This window comes from Lampetra fluviatilis, chromosome 40, assembly GCF_964198595.1.
Source record: "Lampetra fluviatilis chromosome 40, kcLamFluv1.1, whole genome shotgun sequence".
Lineage (NCBI taxonomy): Eukaryota > Metazoa > Chordata > Hyperoartia > Petromyzontiformes > Petromyzontidae > Lampetra > Lampetra fluviatilis.
This window is the reverse complement of record NC_136314.1, coordinates 3,752,410-3,771,949: the sequence shown is the minus strand read 5'-3', so window position 1 is coordinate 3,771,949 and position 19,540 is coordinate 3,752,410. Positions and strand designations below refer to the sequence as shown.

Sequence of the window (19,540 nt, the reverse complement as noted above, 5' to 3'; positions counted from 1 at the left end):
AAACGCAACAACAAAAGTGTGTTTTTCTTCGTGCAGCCATTGGGAGACTGGGCTGAGAGCATTGACAGTCGACGTGCAACGTGAAACTCCCAGTTCGCAGGCAGGACGAGGCTGAAACACGGATTTGAACCCAGGTATTGGTGCCAGCCACCAACCCACTCACCAACCCACCCAACAAGCCACCCACCAACCCATCCACCAACACACCCACCAACCCATCCACCAACACACCCACCAACCCACCCACCAAAACCCACCAACCAACACACCCACTGAGTGGCAGCGCACGAGAGGAGGGGGAAGGGGGGGGGAAGCGATCACGCGTCGGCCGCATGGAATGCCTGGGGCAGCGGCTGCCGGGCCTGTCTCAGCGTGGGCTTCCCTCGGAGCGAGCCGAAGATGTTGCCGAGGCGGAAGGAGGAGGAGTGGGTGAGGCGAGACCGCGAGGTCGTCCCGGCGCTCCGAGGGAGTTTCTTGCTTTGAGAAAACTGCGAGTCCTGCGAGCGGCCGCGATCCGGGGAGGGAGGGACAGACACAGAGCGCAAGGAGAAGTCGTCACGCGCGTCGGTTCTACCGCGCAGACGCCGGGCGGGAGGTCTCTCGTTGCTCGCACACGAGACTTGGGGCATGCGTGTATGTTGAACCGTGCGGAGCCAACAAAATAATATCCCAACGCACAGCTCAAGGGAACCTAACTGGCAACCGTGATCTCTGTCACACGAGTGATCGTGTATATGTGAAGACTTGTTTTCCTGTCGTAGGAACACAAAAACAAGTATTTAACAAGGTTGAACTGGGCGTGATAATGTATGTACTGTATGTATGTTGAACTTCTTTGGCTCGTACGTGCTAATAGGAGGTGCCGAGTAAGGGCAACAAACTAAACGCAAAAAGTACTTTTTAAAAAACACGAGTTTCAACCGATATTTAAAGGTGCGTAGCTCCAAGTCACTTCCTATTATCGGTAGAACGTTCCAGACGGCCGCAGAAGCGCATCCGAAAGTGCGCGATGCGGTGACCGTCTTTGTTCAGTGTACAAGATGAGAATGCCATGGCAGCGATCGTGTCCACGAACGGTCAAAGAAGCCGAGGTGGAAATTCCACATTGCTATGGCAGAAGCTGGCCCGTTCAAAGGACACTCACTTTTGCCTTGTTGACTCAGCGGTACGAATTTTGTACACCGAATCGGGAAGATGTTGATGGTGGTGTTGACGATTGGCTCCTGAGTTGACGCTGCCAGGCTTTGGAGGTTGTGACCTGCCTGACAGTCAGGCTCACTTGGGCTCCCTTGAGCCACTTCACCCGGATTTTAATATTAATAATAACTCACATTTGTAAAGTGGTGCATTTCATCCTTAGATTCCTAACGCAACCACCGTGTATGGAAAGCCAGTAAACAAACAGAACCTGCACAGGGTAAACCGCCAGAACTAGGGGGTAGAGACCCGTTTACAGAGGCGAGTTTTCAAGACAGGCCTTAAACAGCTCTAACGGCTCTGATTGTGCAGCCCTGCAATGTTTTCATTGTGCCACTGCCAAAATGAAAAATACATTGGCCGAAATGAAAAATAAATTGAAAATACGTAGCAAGTCCCACTGGCTGGATCCGACTCACGCTCGCCCACTCGCCCACCCACTCGCACAGCTCCGATTTAGCACGGTTAGCTACGTACGGTGCGAAAGAAGTGCAACGTGCACACGGGACACACACACCGGCACACTTACTGGAAGGGCCCTCCGCTAGCGTACACTTTGGCCTACTCTTTTAGGCTGGCGTGACGCGTCAAGAAAGGGGTGCGAGCGACAACGCAACCGACCCAACCACACGTGGCCTGCCGACCGACGCCGCGTGGAGAGAGGCGACGGGAGGGGGAGAACTTTATGAAGTGGGCCCATTATTTTAGTTTTAACCTGCGACCTCTGGCTTGCAAGCCTAGCTTTGGTTACCATCACACCATGGGGGCGCATCATCACATACTTGTAACGTAAACTTGTATTTTTTGTTCAGTATTTTTTTGGATTTAATTATCTTGGATATCCTTGCGGAATAATCGGCAATAATACGCCAGGCATGTGCATTCACGCGGCTCACCTTGTCGGTGCAGTCCATGGTGATGATGCTTTCGCACGAGTCTGTAGCACAAAGCACAGAGCGGGTTTTTTATCGTTGCATCGCTCGACAAAAAGAAAAACGCACGCAGCATTGAGATTGAGGGCGGGAGGTAAAACACCGTCAGCACACCGACACGTCCACCGACCTGGTTAGACGCCTCTCACCAAGCGCTTGGCGTCGTTCGTTAACTCCAGAAACATCGTCCCGATGGGACAAGACGGCAAATATTACAGCGGTTTTTTTTTCCTTTTGGGCTAGAAATTATTTCGTATGTTACTAAATTACTAAATCCCTCCTCCCTATTTCCTATTTTTATTTTGCCTATTTTTATTTTACCAAGGCTCACTGAGCTATGTAGATTTTTTTTCAGAAGCGACCTGGCCACAAGTGATCACTCAACGAAGTGGCTTATCGCGTGGAAATGTATACCAGACACATACCCATGAGACCACGGGGAGAGAGACACGCAAACTCCAAATATACAGACGCCAGGGTTGTGATCGAAGCCACAATGTCCTGCATAACAGGTGAGGTAGTCACCTCGTCACCAGTACCCCTATTGTCTACTCGCTCACTCAATCAACCATTGATCCATCTGACTCACCTGCTCCACCAATGAGTTGCCCACCTCCTTACATACCAACCCACAGATCCTACTTGCTTGATCGCTCACTCACAACCACTCGTCCACCCATTATTCACCCTGTCCACCCACCAAGTGACCTCATCCACTAAACCGAAAACTCACCCATCTACTCACACAGCCTGCAGATCAACCCACTTAACTCATTCACTCACCCACCGACTCACCTACCTGCCCCCTCACTCACCTACCCACTCACTCACTCAACTACCAATCCACACACCGACACTCACCTCATCCATAATGCGACTAACTTACCCACCTATTCACACAATCCACAAGATCCACCCACTTACAACCCCACCCACTCACTCATGTGTCCATTCACTAACTCACTCATTCACTCACAAACCCACACACCCATTCACTCACAAACCCACCCACCCAATATCTCACTCGCTCACTCACCCACCCACCCACCCAACCAACCATTCATTCACCTCACTAACCTGCCCATTCACTCACAAACCCACCCACCCACCCATGATCTCACTCACTCACCCACCCACCCAACCAACCATTCACCTCACTAACCTGCCCATTCACTCACTCACCCACCCACCCACCCATGATCTCACTCACTCACCCACCCACCCACCCAACCATTCACCTCACTAACCTGCCCATTCACTCACAAACCCACCCACCCACCCATGATCTCACTCACTCACCCACCCACCCACCCAACCATTCACCTCACTAACCTGCGCATTCACTCACAAACCCACCCACCCACCCATGATCTCACTCACTCACCCACCCACCCAACCAACCATTCACCTCACTAACCTGCCCATTCACTCACTCACTCACCCACCCACCCATGATCTCACTCACTCACTCACCCACCCAACCAACCATTCATTCACCTCACGAACCTGCCGATTCACTAACAGACTCGCTCATTCAACCACCGGACGAGGCCCACTCGTCACGGGATGACACCCTCACCTCCATCGGCGAGGTCCCGCAGGGAGCCGCTGAGGTTGCCCCTCCTCATGGACGGCCGCTCCTCCGCCGCCGGGATGCAGCTATCGTCGAGGCTGCCCCGCGGGACGCTGCCCAGGCTGCCCTGGTGCTGCCCCCCTTTGCCATCGCGGCCCGGGGAAGGAGGCGGCCGGACCACCATGTTCTGCTTCTCCAGCTCGGCTGGCGGGGTGAGAGGGGCACGCGCCGATGGGACACAGGCGCGGCGACTCCTGCTGCTTCACGTCGCGCGCGGCTCTCACCGCGTCGCGTGGCACTTTCACACGCGCTCCTGCGGCCGTCCGGAACGCTCTTCTTTCCGATATTAGGAAGCCACTGGAGCTAAGCACTTTTAAATCACCATCTAGATTGCAAACTCATTTATTTTGAACTTCTTTTTGTCTTTAGGTTGTTGTCCTTCTCCCGCACCTCCGATTCGCGCAGTTGCTACATACGGTGCGAAAGAAGTTCAACATATATACATAGGTACCTCTTTGTCCAGGTTCTTACGAGCCCTGCTCCATTCAAGCAACACGTTACCTACGTTCACGATTGGACAATCGGCACGCCCCTCCTACACCCGACACGGCCGAACAAGTCGAGCAGCCGCGTGAACAAAACGTGACGATTGAGATTGCGTTCATGTGAGACCCCACCAGCACCAGCAGCACCACGGCCACCTCGCGAGGGTTAAGAAACGTTCAGTGGGATCGTCGGGGCAACGTCGCCGGAGGGAACGATCGCTGGCGGGGCGATCGCAACGACAGAACGACAGCCGGAGGACAGAGCGTGCTTGAGAGAGCGTGTCCACCGTGTACTTCACGGAGAGGAGGGGGGGGGAGAGGAGGTGGAGAGGGGGGAGAGGAGGTGGAGAAGGGGGGGAGAGGAGGTGGAGAGGGGGGAGAGGGGTATGGAGAGGAAGGGGAGGGAGAGGGAGGGGAGAGGAGGAGGAGAGTGGGGGGGGGGAGGAGGGGGAGGGAGAGGAGGGGGGGGAGAGGAGGGGGAGGGAGGGGAGAGGAGGGGGAGAGTGGGGGGGGGAGGAGGGGGAGGGAGAGGAGGGGGGGAGAGGAGGGGGAGGGAGGGGAGAGGAGGAGGAGAGTGGGGGGGGGAGGAGGGGGAGGGAGAGGAGGGGGGGAGAGGAGGGGGAGGGAGGGGAGAGGAGGGGGAGAGTGGGGGGGAGACGGGGCAGAGGAGGGGGGGAGGAGGAGGGAGGAGAGGAGGGGGAGGGGGAGAGGAGGGAGAGGTGTGGGGGGGAGAGGGGGGCGAGGAGGGGGAGAGGGGAGGGGGGGAGAGGGAGGGGGGAGGAGGAGGTGGGAGCGACTGGGCTCATGGAACTGCGCACCGCATTGCGCGACGCGGCCATTCCGTGCCTCCTCTGGAGTGACCACCCAGTCGCCTGTCAGATTCCAATCTCTCTGCAGCAGTTCGGGGGCTGAATTGATTGGGGTTCTTTGAAAGTGCGAAAATCCCATTGCCTTCATCCCTCAAAACTTTTATTTTCCCGAGAAAAAGGGGGGATTGGTGGTGGGAGTTAGGCAGGAGGGAAATCGCTATCCAGTTCTACATTCTAATCATGGGACCCTCTTTGCCGCGATCAAAGTATGAGGAGTAAGAATATGTGTTTACTCGTTCTGGCAATAAAACAGGTGTTAAGATGTTCAAACACCAAATAGAAACCTTTGACAACGAATCAAGTAGTGCATTAACCGCACGTACCTGTGCTGAATATGCAAACAATCTCTGTGTGTGTGCATTGTCTTAGAAACGTAGTGGCCTACACCCGAGACGGCCTTCTTCATGGCCCAGTCTCACCAGTGTCAGACCAGAGAACGCCGAAAGGCCAATCAGTTTCGAAGACAAGGCACTACATTATCAGAGTTTGTTTGTGCGTTCACCACAGGACCGTGTGCTTATTGCCGAATTGATTGCTTGCAAAAAAAAGTACTACATTATACAAGCCCCTGACACACAGCCCCCTCCCCGCGCCCCCCACGTGCCCCCTGAATCCAACCAGAGAACAAATTCGGTTTTTGCGAATGCGACGGCGGTGGCGGCGGCACTGGGCGGCCTCTGTAATCCACTTGCGTAACAACGTGGGGGACGCAGGCATTTGTGCTCGTGTGCGTGTGGACGAGTGTGCACACGCACGCACACTCCCACGGAACACAGCGTGTGTGTGAGCGAGCGTGGCAGCGGTTCCCATCGTGGTCGGTGTGCTGCGTTCACTTCCCGCTCACGGCCGACACCCGGTGACGATTATCTGAGCCGATCCTGGGCCTCCTCTAGGTCGACTCAGCCTCAAATTACTACCTGGTATAGTGTGTAAACATCACCACTGGGGAGACAAAGGCGGCTGGGCGTTGTACTGTCCACCTACCGCCTCTCGTATGTAGTGCTGGCCTTCATTGATGCTCGCTAACAGCACTTGCCCTAACGGTCTGTTACAGGCTATACGGGAGATCTGTCTTTTATTGGCCCCACAGCAATCCGTATAAAACACGAACAGCACAGTTACCAAAGTTGAATTTGTGACTGCGATGCACAGCGCTTGCTGCAACATGAACCTGAACCTCACCTCCCTTAGGTTCACTCGGCCTAAAGCCGCAGCAGGATCAGAGTGTGATCATTGAACATCAGTCGTCGTGGAAACAAAGGCAACGTGGCTTACGTGGTGTACATCCACTGGAATTGGCTTTAACAGGCTCTCACTAACACACACGCGCGTCAGTGTTCAAGTAAAAAAAATCGCACGCGACAGCGCGAGAGCGAAACGCTACTTTGACAGATTCGGGCTTTGAGTGTGGTAGAGCGCGTGGGACGCCTTTTCACGTCGGATTACAACCTCGCAACAAAACACAACAACAACAACAACAACAAAAACCCTTTCAAGCCTCAGGTAAAGTGGTTATTTTAGAACACAATACGTGTCCAAAGAAATGCCAGACTCCGCGTCGAAAGCTCGCGATACCACCTACACCGCAGGCGCCGCTGGAAGGACTGGGCAGAGGCAAGAGATAACCTTCATTTTTAAAGGTCGCGGTTTTAGCGGAGTTAGCACGGTGGCGAAAAACCTCGTCAGGTCACGAGCACGCCACCCGGTGACAGATCCCATCCCCCGAGGGGTTTCACATCCACGGTACAGCCGCCCCGAAATGTTCACGGGGTTTCCTTGTGTATGGCCAGTTGGTGGTCTCGGCCCGGTCACCCAATGACCACGGTGACTGCCAACTCTCTACCCCCCCCCACACACCGCTCCCGGTGATATGAACAATGCCACCATCGGCAAGATCGGCAGAGAAGCGTAGGAGGTATTATGTGAAGCTCGCGAAGCGCAAACCACGGCACCTTCGCGGGAGCTGTTGCAGTATTCGAATGGCGCACGCTATGATTACTATTATGATGAATAAACACATTTGCTTATTATTTGCTGTAAATGTAGCTTGTCACTGCATTCAGTGTATTCCAGCTCTGAAAATGAAGTTAGAGTGGTTGGCTACGTGCGGTGCGAAAGAAGTTCAACAAACATATCCAAACCCTGAAATCACCTCATCTTGGAAGCGGAGGCGAGTTGACCTTGTTTAGTATTTGGTTTGAGCTGGAACGGTGATCAAGAAGTTTCTTCTCTACGCGCATTGTGATGCCACGTTACTAAATTACATTTTCCAGAAGCGCTCCGGCCTGCCTTTGTCCGTCCCTTAATTCCATCATTGTGATTCCGATCCACCTTCAATAACTTCTCTCGGTACAAATGTTACGTGTTATTTTCCAGTCGTGCCACTCCCGACGACGATTTTAATTCGCTTAGAAACTTTCCTGCGTTTGATTGTATTTGTTTTTGCCCTCGCGTATCTCAAGTGCGGCCTTCACTCTGATGATCTTCACTCTGATCGTTTCCTGCAATTCATTCGCATCACTTGACATGATCGACGTGATGATACTCTGATTAACCCAACACACCTTGGGTGGGAATCTCACCCGGTGCCCCTGCGCCGTGGGTTCTGCAATAAACCCGGGCGGCCGCTTTGCAACATTTTAAAGCCGATTCACGACAAACGTCAATCTGATGGACACAAGTGGCAGTTAAGAGGACGTGAAAGCTGATGGAGGGATGTTGTTGATGTCATGATCTATCGCGTTCAGCTGTGTGATAGGGTTAGAACGATTCACCCACCCGGCAATCTTTTTCTGAATCAAACATGTATTTTTTTTTCTCTCGTTTTTGTGTCATTATTGTTCGTTTTTTTTCTCTCTCCCAGAATCCTCCATTCACGCAAGTCGAGCTCAAGTCGCTTCACCAGCTTGAAATGTAACACGAGCATATAATTTGCCACGGGGAGAACACGCAACCACCAAATATAAAGCAGGCGTCAGGATCGGGATCGAACCCACGACCTCGTGCATTCCAGGCGAGGTAGCTAACATCTCATTAGCCACCGTGATCCCCTTGGCGCGCAGGGTCACGTGGACGTCCACTCGAGAGCCACCCCTCATTTGGCTGCAGCTCCATCGCTTGTCTCGACCAGTGGGTATCGTCCCTTCCAGCGACGCGTCCAGTCCCCCAGCCCACTTACTCTCCTTAATGGTCAACAATGACGGCCGGGTCCCAACCTTCCACTTGTTGTATATATATGAAAAAAGGCAAACATTACAAAAAAAAAGTGTTTTTTTACTTATTGCATGTCGAACTTATTTCGCACCGTACGTAGCCAACCGTGCTAATTGGGGGCGCTGCCATGTCTGGGAAGGGTCGCACCTTCGCGATGACCCCGCGCTACGAGAATGGCGCAAATACCAAACACACGGACAATTAGATTACCCTGGAAAAATGGAGCGTCGACTTGCGGGCAAAGACGCACCCCCCCCCCCCCACCTCGCAATTGCTTGCTCGCGGTCACTGCCGGCGAAAGCGAACCCCCCCCCCCCCTGCTCGGCCCCCCCTCTTCCGACACGCCGCAGCGGGGGGTTACCTTCGATGCGCACGCGGTCCATCTCGTGCACCTCGGAGATGCACTCCTGGAGCTCGCGCGAGAAGCGCCAGCGGTCCTCCAGGCTCGGCACGGCGAAGTTGCCCAGCGTACTCACGTCGAGCCCGGGGGCGGCCGACACCAGCGACAGGCCGTACGAGTAGTCTGGCGCGGGAGAGGGCGGAAGGTGTTCAAGCGCAAGCAGATAAATGAACTGAACATTACGTAGCGCTGTCGGGTAATAGTGTAATCAGAATATTGATTGATATCCGGGGGGAATGCGACAAGTTCTTTTGCACACGTGCCCAGGAGGCACGCGGGTCAGAAAGTTACAACAACAAACAATACGTAAAACACGATGGGAGTGCAAAGTGTAGGCAATCTAAGCAAATCACTAAAAAAATTATGATAATGAAAAAATGTTTGACTCAAAACAAACCTTTTTTTTATTTTAACAGGCCAAGCCCACAATGGGGGCCTCTGCTGCATTAGTGAGTAGGTGAGTGGGTGAGTGGATGAGTGGGTGAGTGGATGAGTGACAGGGACAGTGGAGTGGGCAAATGGGTGAGTAGGTGAGTTGGGTGAGTGGGTGAGTGGGTGAGTGGGTGAGTGGGTGTGCGGATGAGTGGGTGAGTGGATGAGTGACAGGGACAGTGGAGTGGACAAATGGGTGAGTAGGTGAGTTGGGTGAGTGGGTGGTAAATAGGTGCTTGCAGTGCCCGAATGTATCGGAGGGTGGGTGGGTGAGTGATTAATTAAGTATATCTGATTCAGAAGGCGATACAAATTCCACATTACTATGGCCGAGGCAAGGCACTTCTGGCGCATTTTTAACTTCCTTCGTTGTCAACCATGATAATCCAAGGTGCGGGACACATTTTAGGATATACTCTATTCGTATGTATGAATTGCATTCAATTGCATTCAAATGCACCTTTAAAATATGTACGGTAAATATAAATATACAAATACAAAGACAAGGATCACCCATATAGCCTTAACAGACTGTAGGAGCAAGTGCTGTTAGCGAGCACCTATGAAGGCTGGCAGGGCACACGAGGAAGTGGGTGGCCAGTACCACGCCCGGCCGCCTTTGTCTCCCTAGTGGCGACGTTTACACACCGCACCAGGTACACATTTGAGGCCGAGTTGATCTAGGGGAGCACTAGAACCGGTTCGGATAATCGTCACTGGTGTTGGCCGTGAGCGGGAATCGAACTCGGGTCCCCAGGTTTGTAGCGCAGCGCGCTAACCACTACACCACCGCTCCCCACACGTGTATACGTACACACACACATTCGTTTTTGTTCCTGCACATCGTGATTTGAGTTCGGCATCTTGAGATGCAGTGACATTTCGACATTATATATATATAAATCCAAATCCTTTTGTGTTGCATCGCAACTGAGATAAGCAAAAGCACTCAAACATGGCTCTCTGTCTGCGCTGCGCCCGTTCAGCATTGCCGCTCACTCACATTGATTTTCAAAGTGCAGCACTTGCATCCCATAGAGGCTGAACGCCTGCCGGAAACTGTACGTGCTGCCCTGCTTTCGCCGCTGCAAAATCTTGGTCACCTGATTGGAAGAGGAGGGCGGCCCCCGGAGAGAATTAAACAAAACACGAATCTGTAACGGAGTTCGGCGAAATCTTATTAACCATTTCCCGTTCCGAGACGTCTGCAAGTAGCAGGGTGGGTGGTGTCCCGTTCGCCACAGAATCTCGGAACGGACGAGCGGTTTAATTTGATGTAGAGAGGCGTAGTAGCGCCATTGTTTTTAAAGACATTGCACTCACCGCAGAGAACCGTAGCGACACGACCGCACTACTCGATGATTACTGGCACCAAAATTGTGCCACACACCCTCCCGCATGGCCTTGTGGGAGCCTCAGTACCGACAACGTTTTTTATTTTACTTGATGATGCTCAAATATTCCATTTGTGCATCATCCAGTATCATAAATGATGAAAAATAAAACATTCAGGGGAGCCGAGGACTGGCATCTATCTCTTTATGAATGAAATAGAATTGTATTTTAAATACATTTTCTTGACAATGAACATCCAGGAAAGAGGACAGCATGTTGGAGAGTGACAGGTCCGAGATCTCGGGGTCACCGATCGGGATCCGCTGAACGTTCTGCTGCCAAGTCCTGGCTTCGAGACCTCACGCTGTTTTAAAAATCGCATTTGAACGTCAAACCGGCAAAACGATTAAGGGTAAAAGTTACTTTAATTTCACAGCTTTGTGGTGCGTTGCTTATCGCCGGACACTCTTTGGTTGTCAGGTCAAACAAACTGCCGCCTCCCAGCTTGCGTCTGCGGTTCCTCCGCGATCGAGAGATGCAATTCGCGCGAACCACGACGAGCCGTATGCACAGAAAAGGCTAAAACATTCCGTCATCATTATTATGAAGACATTTTTTTTTATTCCAACTCGTGGCACGCGACCATCGGGCCCGTCGTGCCCGCAGCAGCTGTGTGGCCAGGTGGAGTGGGGGGAGGGTGGGGCGGGGTGTAGGGGGCTGAGTGGGGGGGGGGGCTCCCCCGCAGTTACCACGAGGAGGTCGTTGAAGAGGAAGACCTCACGCTGATGCAGCCCGGCCCTCTGTGCTCGCGTCACGTCGGGCACCTCGAACAGCCGGCACAGGCACACCAGGCGCCGGTGGGGCAGCGACAGCACCTGGCGGGTGGACGGACGTCAACGTCAACGTCAAGGAAGGACAGGGAGAGGAAAATTACTATAATTCAAGTCGTTGAATGATACACCAAACAAGTTTTTTTTATCGGTACCAAGCAAGGCCCACTGAGCTAGTAAAGCTGTTTTTCAGAAGCCACCTGGCCACAAATGATAGCTCGACCAAGTGGCTTATCATCACGTGGAAATTTATAGCAGCCAAATACTCTGAGCGCATGTCGTTTCTAAATGTGGAGAGAGAAAACCGGAAGAAAATTAATGCGTACACGGGGAGAGAGAACACGCAAACTCCAATTATACAGGCGTTCAGGGTCGGGATCGAATCCACAACCTCCTGTAAACCAGGCGAGGGAGATAACATCTCGTCACCGCGGCGCCCGTTTACATTTTCAACAACAACAACAACAACCACCTACCCATGAAGCGAAACAGCAACAATGTCACTACGTTGCACATTTGAGTCCCGATCCCCCTTCCTGCGCATCGTGCTGTCACCATCCTAGGAACGCTCTCTGCGCCGCAGACATCCTCTCCCTGCTCATTCCCCCATAGCCTTGTTGCCTATCAACTCCACCGTTATCACGCGCGACCAAGTTGCGCCACGCGATCACACTATCAAGAATAATAATTAGAAAAACGGTTTCACAAATGAACGGCATGAGCACAGCAGCCTCCGCCCCCACCACCGCTGCTGTGAATTGCAACATCGACATGCACACAACGTTGACTCAAGTGGACGCTGGCTGGGCGGTAAGCAGAGGTCTCAAACGGGTTTTGATTCCTTACCCGTACCCGGCCACACCAGGGTCGCAAACGGGTACCCGTACCCGGCCGGGTATGGGTACCCGTACGCTACCCGTACCTTACCCGAAATGAGTGACAAACGATTACTCACCGGTGACTCACGGCCTACTCGTACCCGTACCCGGCCGCACCAGGGTCGCAAACGGGTACCCGTACCCATACCTGGCCGGGTACGGGTAGCCGGGTATCGGGTAGCGTACGGGTATCGGGTACCCGGTTGTGACCTCTGGCGCTAAGCCAGGGACGGACGACGCATCGTCAATAACAGCTCCAAGTGCGCTTACATCAAAAGTGGCGATTTTGAGACTGGGCAGGCAGTGGTCGTGGGGGTTCGTGGCGGACGGAAGGAGGCTCAGCATTACAATAGAATCCCTCTCAAGCGGAGCAACAATTCACCTACTGTGCCCTCCCCCCCACCTTGGCGAATAAACAAATAGAGTTGGGAACAACGTGGCGAGATGTTAACTACCCCACCTGGTATTCAGCATGTCGTGGGTTCGATCCCGACCCTGGCACCTGTATATTTGGGAGTTTGCATGGTCTCTCACCCTCTCTCTCGCCCCGTGGCCGCGCGGCTCTTTCTCCGCGTCCTCCGTTGTTCTTCCCCCCCCCACCTCCACCATTTAGAATCAACGTGGGTTCGGCGTATTTGGCCACGAGAAATTTCCACGTGATGACAAGCCACTTCTCGTTGGGCGATCATTTGTGGCCAGGGCCCTTCTGAAAAAGCGCCATTTAGCCAAGTTGGTGGGCCTTACCTGGTAAAAATAAAAAATAAAGGTTCAGATTTAATGTTCACGCAGAGTCGGTGCTGCGGGAAGGGAGAGCTCCCGCCGCCGGGAGTGATCTTGGCTTTATTCCGGCTTACTTTCCGCGCTCTGGGAATACGCCGTGCTTTCTTTGCAGCCTCTGCCCGTTCGCCCGAGCCTCGGAAGGGCGCCACTTTAGCCGTCTGGCAGCGCCGTCTGGCAGCGCCGCCTGACAGCAGCAAACGCTCTGCGCATGTCGCGAGTAATTGGCCGGGAGAGGCCTCGGATAATGGGTTACAAATGCACATAATAGGCCCGTTTCAGAGACCCCGGTAATTTTTTTTTTTAGCCTCCTACTAAATTGTGTGTGGGGGGGGGGGGGGCGGGAAAGCCACACGTCGTGGTAGGGTGCCGATGCCATTAATATTCAGCATTCGGATTGGGGGGGGGGCAGGAGGGAGTAGGGGGGCGGTCAAGGCAGATAATGTGACTGGACGTGAGGTGACTGGAGCTGCACCTGTGTGGACTGGGGAGACAAAGGCGGCCAGGCGTGGTGCCGGCTACCCACCCCTTCGTGTGCCGTGCCGGCCTTCATAGGTGCGTGCTCGCTAACAGCACTTGCCCCTACAGTCTGTTAAGGCTATGTGGGAGGGGGGAACTTTGTTTGTTGTTGTGCGTGGACGTAGCGCCCGAGAGCGTCCGCGGACCTTCAAACACCGCGGCGCGCAGACTCATGAGCGTGGGCCCACGGTGAGCCTCCCTTATCCACATCGAGCCTCCCTTATCCACATCAACGTGGCCACAGTAACCTCAACGCCGACGTGGCCGGTCCCACGTCAACCAGACCGACTCCATGGAGCGACAAGGTGGACCACATTGCCACAGAGACTGAAACAAAGTGAGCCACGAGAACCACTTTGCAAGCCGAACGGAGCCAAGCAGACTCGATCCAATGTAAACCAGACCCGGCAGAATGTAAAGTAAACTGATCAGGTATGAAAACTCACCGTAAGACTAAACACGTGTCCAACTTAAACAAGTAATCCCATTTAAACAAGGCTGACCCGAGGTGGTCTAGAATACTCACCTAATGCAAAGTAGACGACTAACTGTACATGTAAACCGGACCAGACTGACTCAATGTGAAGAAAACGGAAAGCCAGCCCAACAGTGTAAACTAAGCAACCCAAATCCATACTTTTATTTTTTTTCGACGGCTGACATGGGATTCAAACTAACGCGAACCCGGCTGAGCCAACGCAAACTTCACCGGAGCGCCGATGGACAAAGGGGGCGAACCGTAACCGTGGGGGGGGGGGGGCGGGGGGGGGGCCCTATATGCTCGCCGGATCGTACCGGCCGGCGCCCCACGATGGTGGCCTCCACCGCCACCACCTGGGTCACGTGATCCGGGTCGGTGGCCAGCTCCTGCTTGCGGATCCGTTCGTAGATCCCGACGAGGAAGTCTCGCGGGATGTCCTCCCCGTCGTCCACGCCTGCGCACGGACGGGGCCGCGGGGGGAGAGACGCGGGCGAGCACGCTGTGACCTTCGGGGCGTCCGCGCGCGACCCGCCAACCCCCGCCGCGCCTCCGCAGCGCTGGACTTACAGGTGTTGTGCCAATTCGTCTGTAATGCGCGCGTGTGCACAGCAGCGGCTAGACATTGCTCCACTGCGGACGCGGCAAGACTGTGGGGGGCTGCTGCAGCGGAGATGGAGAGGTGACATCAGCTCGTGCGCAGGGTGCTCGAGCTGCGTGCGTGCGTGTTGAACTTCTTCCGCACAGTACGTAGCCAATTGTGCGAATCGGAAGTGTGGGGAAGCACAACAAACTGGGGGCATCGTTACACTGCAGGGCCGTGAGATATGGCGACGGCTTGGGGAGGACTTCATCCAAGTATTGGATTGATCATGGCCAATGACGATCGGGTAACTCAGTGGTACGGTTCACCCACCACGTCTCCCCTGGGCCAGCGATTGGCTTTAGTGACGGCTCCGGAGCTAGCAGTGGAAACTCCACATTCCCAAATTATAGGAGGTATGCCAATAACATGTAAATGTAGTCTTTGAGCCCAAGAGTAACCTGCTGTGTTGCAACCGTTTTGGTGGTGGCGATGACAATGATTGCACCGATCGTAGTGGCGGCGACAATGCTGCTGTCACTCCTGCTCCTGCCACCGCTATCACTGCCCCTGCTGCTGCTGCTGCTGTTATTGCCACTGATATTGCTGTCACAACTGATAGTGCTGCTGCCGCTCCTCTCACAGCTGTCGTCAACGCGAGTGCTATTGATACTGTTGCTGGTGCTATTGCCGATAGAGTCGCTGCTATTGCTGCTGTTCCTAGTGATGATGTTCCCGCTGCTGCCGTTCATGCTACAATCGCTGCTGACGCTGCTGCCGCTATGGCTATTGCAGCTGTTACTGTTGCTGCTGCTGTTATTGCGACTGCTGTCAGCACCGCTATTGCTGTTACCCAAGTCACATATACTCGCTGCTGCTGCTGCTGCTGTTATTGCTACTGCTGTCACTCAAGTCACATACACTCTGCTGCTGCTGCTGCTGCTGCTGTTATTGCTACTGCTGTTACTCAAGTCACATATACTCGCTGCTGCTGCTGCTGTTATTGCTACTGCTGTCACTCAAGGCACATATACTCGCTGCTGCTGCTGCTGCTGTTATTGCTACTGCTGTCACTCAAGTCACATACACTCGCTGCTGCTGCTGCTGTTATTGCTACTGCTGTCACTCAAGTCACATATACTCGCTGCTGCTGCTGCGACTTGCTACTTGGTGCCATCACCGCTACCACCGCCGCTGACCGCGCAGGTTCTTGATGAAGTCGTCGAGGCGCATCTTGCGGTCGTGCCGCACGCTGGGGCTGTACATGTCGGTGTTGAGCAGCACGATGGCGAAGGCGAGCACGAACACCGTGTCCTCGCTGCACAGCGACGACACCACCGCCGGGTTGCACGCGCAGTAGCGCCGGCTTGGGGCGCGACGCGCGACGCACGCAGGGGAGACAAAAGCAACGCAAAGGTTCACTCACAACGCCCATACGCCCCCCCCCCCGCCGAGCGGTGGTCTGCACAGACTGTTATGGCTGGTGCTGTTGAGTGGCGAGCAGCACCTGTGAAGGCCAGCACGCACGGCGCACGAGGAAGGGGTGGGGTGATCAGCACCAAGTGCTTGATGTCCTTCCCCGGCACCTCCGATTATCACGGTTGGTCACGTACGGTGCTCAAAAAGTTCAACATACATACTTATACTCTCCCACGTGGTTCTGAGCTCCCCTGTCTTTACCAGCCCGCACTGACCGCCACATATACATAAGTGGTTGTTATTTGACCAAACCCGACCAAACTGGTCAATGTGGGCTGGTGACGGCAGGGGAGCGTAGATCACGCGAGAGAGTAGGTACAGCCAGGGTCATCCACGGGGGGTTGCGGGGTCAGTGGCAAACTACGCACCACGTGGGCCCCCTCACCCCGACGCCTTCAAACTAAACCGAAAGCGTTCCGTCTGACCCCGTGACATCGGAAGCGCGTGGGCACCCTCAAAGCGCGGTGCCCGGGGCGGTCGCCCCCCATTCGCCGGTTACCCCTAGTGACGGCTCTCCAGGAAACAGTCACCATCAGTCACGAGCCCGTGGCTGCAGCCCAGCGGTCTCCACGAGACCGACCCATCTCTGTGCCTCACAGGCATCTTCCATTGCCACTTCCACCGCAACGTTGTCTCGATTTCACCTTTAGCGGCCTCGAGCGTTTCGCAACCTAACATTTCCCGCTCTGCAGAAACAATCCTCAGGTGACCTCTGTTCAAATGGAAACTTTCATTATAGTGAGGGTCACGTTTTAGGTCGGAATCAGAATATTTCTGTACTGGAGGAATCCGATGAGCTTTAAAGCTCTTTTTCATAGATGTCCAGTCGGGGCGTCGTTCACGCCATTTGTATCTCACAATCGCCGAGGAACCATGGGCGAGTTGGAAGGCAAGCCCGGCGGTACGCGCTGGTGCTAACAATATTCAAAGCTCTGTGGTCCTCTATATGTTAAGATGTTTGCAGCCAATTACTTGAGCATTTATGCATTGTACAGAATATCGAGGCACGGTCCCATTAACGTGCTTTACAAATTCCAAATTGTAATGCAGTAGATGGATTTTTTTTTTACAGATTCCTACATCACGCAGCATTTCCTAAACACAAACATACGGAAACTGTGGCCTTGGTCAGCACTGAAATTTGTTTACCCCAAGGCGGGCGCTTATGCCGTTATTTAAGATTTCAGAACAAGGATTGATCGATGCACATTTTATAATTGCAAGCTAATTGCTGTATAATATAAGGACAAATGATGGATAGATAAACTATGCGCAAGTCCCCAAGATTAATTCCATAATCGTTGCAAGGTAATTGATGAGTGATTGATGCGTGGCTAATTCTTGCATGCCAATTTATGATAATTAAAAGGAACCCACTTATAGGTCACGCATTTAATGAACAGTAGATTAAAAATAGGGTCTCAATAGGATTTTAAAGACTCATTACACCTTGTACCGTACACCTTACTTAAAAAGTAAACTTTGCAAAAAAAAATACGAGCAATTTATCAGCAGCGTTGTGGAACGTGTGCAAAACTTCGGCTTCAAATTAAGTCAGCTCGATGGGGCTCATTGCCTCGGCGGACTCAATGGCTGAGTCAGAGACACTGGACCAGAAATCCTGACCATTCGGAGTTCCAATCCAGGTTCAGGCCACCATTGATTCAACGAGGCTACCACGTGCGAGTGCTGACCGGTCACAGCCCAGTCACAAATGTCTACGCAATGTGTCCCTCAACAAGCAAGCACTGGCAGCCCCTAGCTTCCGGTGGAAGTTCCACATTCCCATGACAGTGGCCAGTCCCTCCAATGGACGACTGGCGTTTACATCTCAAATAGAGGGACTCATTTTAGGCTGTAACGGAAGATATTTTTTTGTCTCTTTCACGCGTGCGGTTTCGTGCGCGTGCACGTTCACGCGTGCACGTAAACGCACCACAGTCCCGAAGAATCACGCTTGGATGGCTAGGCAACATTACGAGCACAACGCCGTAGACATTCAGCATTTTGACACCCGCACGGGCCCCCCCTAGGTCGACTCGGCCCGAAGTGCGCAATTCACCTGAAGACCTCCACAAGCCGCTCCACCTTCTGGGCCTCTCCCTGCAGTCGCACATGTGTCTGGAACAGTCGCAGAGCCTCGTCCAGCTCCAGGCCTGAGAAGTCCATCTCGTCCACAAAGCACCTGCTCGCACAGAACCAAAGACAAAGACACCCCCACCCCGTATAGCCTTAACAGCCTGTTTGGGGCAAGTGCTGTTGGCGAGTAGCACCTACGAAGGCCGGCACTGCACATGAGGGGGTGGTGGTGGGTGACCAGCACCTCGCCTGGCCCACCTTTGTCGCCCCAGTGCTGATGTGTTTCCACACCGCACAAGCTACAGGTTGCTCATCGATTATCCGGCGAGCGATTTATCCAGCTGCTTCCAACATTATCCCCTTCCCCCCTTCCCCCCAAGCCGCCGGATCATCGCTGATCGATTGTAACAATCTCAGGTCGAGTGGACGATCCTTTTGAGGTCCAGGACGGATGAGGTCGCCGGCTTCATAGCGCGGGGTGCTTGACCACTGCGCCACCACTTCCCACTGCCACTTCCCACTGCCACTTCCACCCCGTGGACAAGCCTTACAAAAGCGAGATGTTCCGTCTCTTGTGGATTTTTTTCCAAGGTGACGTATTTTAAAAAATAATAATAAATATATAATGCGCGTCTATGATGACAGTGATGAATATATTGTGCACACAAGACGCACGTCCGCTATTTATAAACGCAGCTCCAGATGCCATCTCGATCCAAGATGCCGTGGGGTACAAAACACAGGCAGACGCGTCCCCACCCAAGGCATCCACACAAGGTGCCGTCCACCACAGTGGCTTGGATCTCCGAGGCCCAGTCGTGTGAGCGCGCAGGGCTGGCTGAGCACCGGTGCATACCGGGTGCTATAGGTGCGAGCCGCGATGGTTGTTCAGCACACCTCACCGCGCCAGTCAGTGCAGGGGGCATCGGCGTTGGGCGCATGGTACAGTACAACGATGCATTCTGCTGCACTGCCCTCTCCGGACAAAGTATCCCTTCCAAAGCGGCCTCTAGCGCCTGGTTATGCACGCAGCGTGGTCGCCCATACCAGGTACCATCCAGGCTCAATGCTGCTTTAGCTTCTGAGATATAATGAGGGGAGTAGCATTCTGGGTGATTTTGTCAAGGTAGACATATGTAGAAATACACGAATATTTAGCAATAACATATACAAACACGCACAGACAAAGATCCCCCTTACAGCTTCAAAAGACTTTTGGGGCAAGAGCTGTTGGCGAGTGGTATCTATTGAGGCCGTCACGGTGCACGAGGGGGTGGGCGGCCAACACCACGCCAGACAACCTTTTTCTCCCAAGTGACGATGTTTACACACCGCACCAGGTGCGACCAAGGGGATGCCCAGGATTAGTTCAGATAATTGTCACCGGTGTTAGCCATTAGCGGGAATCGAACTTGAGTCGT

At 53.6% G+C, this 19,540-nt stretch overlaps 1 protein-coding gene across 1 annotated transcript in view; it reads right to left on the bottom strand.

Annotated features, from left to right (window-relative positions):
- Positions 1–249: 249 nt before the first annotated feature.
- The window catches only part of LOC144946124 (uncharacterized), an 80,565-nt gene continuing 61,274 nt past the window's right edge, over positions 250–19,540 (bottom strand). Inside the window, exons 7-15 of the mRNA XM_078874885.1 lie at positions 18,103–18,225; positions 15,761–15,927; positions 14,296–14,435; positions 11,246–11,371; positions 10,165–10,264; positions 8,691–8,852; positions 3,709–3,906; positions 2,094–2,134; positions 250–497 (exon numbers count right to left, since the gene is read on the bottom strand). Coding sequence (XP_078731011.1) covers positions 318–497; positions 2,094–2,134; positions 3,709–3,906; positions 8,691–8,852; positions 10,165–10,264; positions 11,246–11,371; positions 14,296–14,435; positions 15,761–15,927; positions 18,103–18,225 — 1,237 coding nt within the window. The 3' untranslated portion in view covers positions 250–317. The remainder of the gene's footprint in view (positions 498–2,093; positions 2,135–3,708; positions 3,907–8,690; positions 8,853–10,164; positions 10,265–11,245; positions 11,372–14,295; positions 14,436–15,760; positions 15,928–18,102; positions 18,226–19,540) is intronic.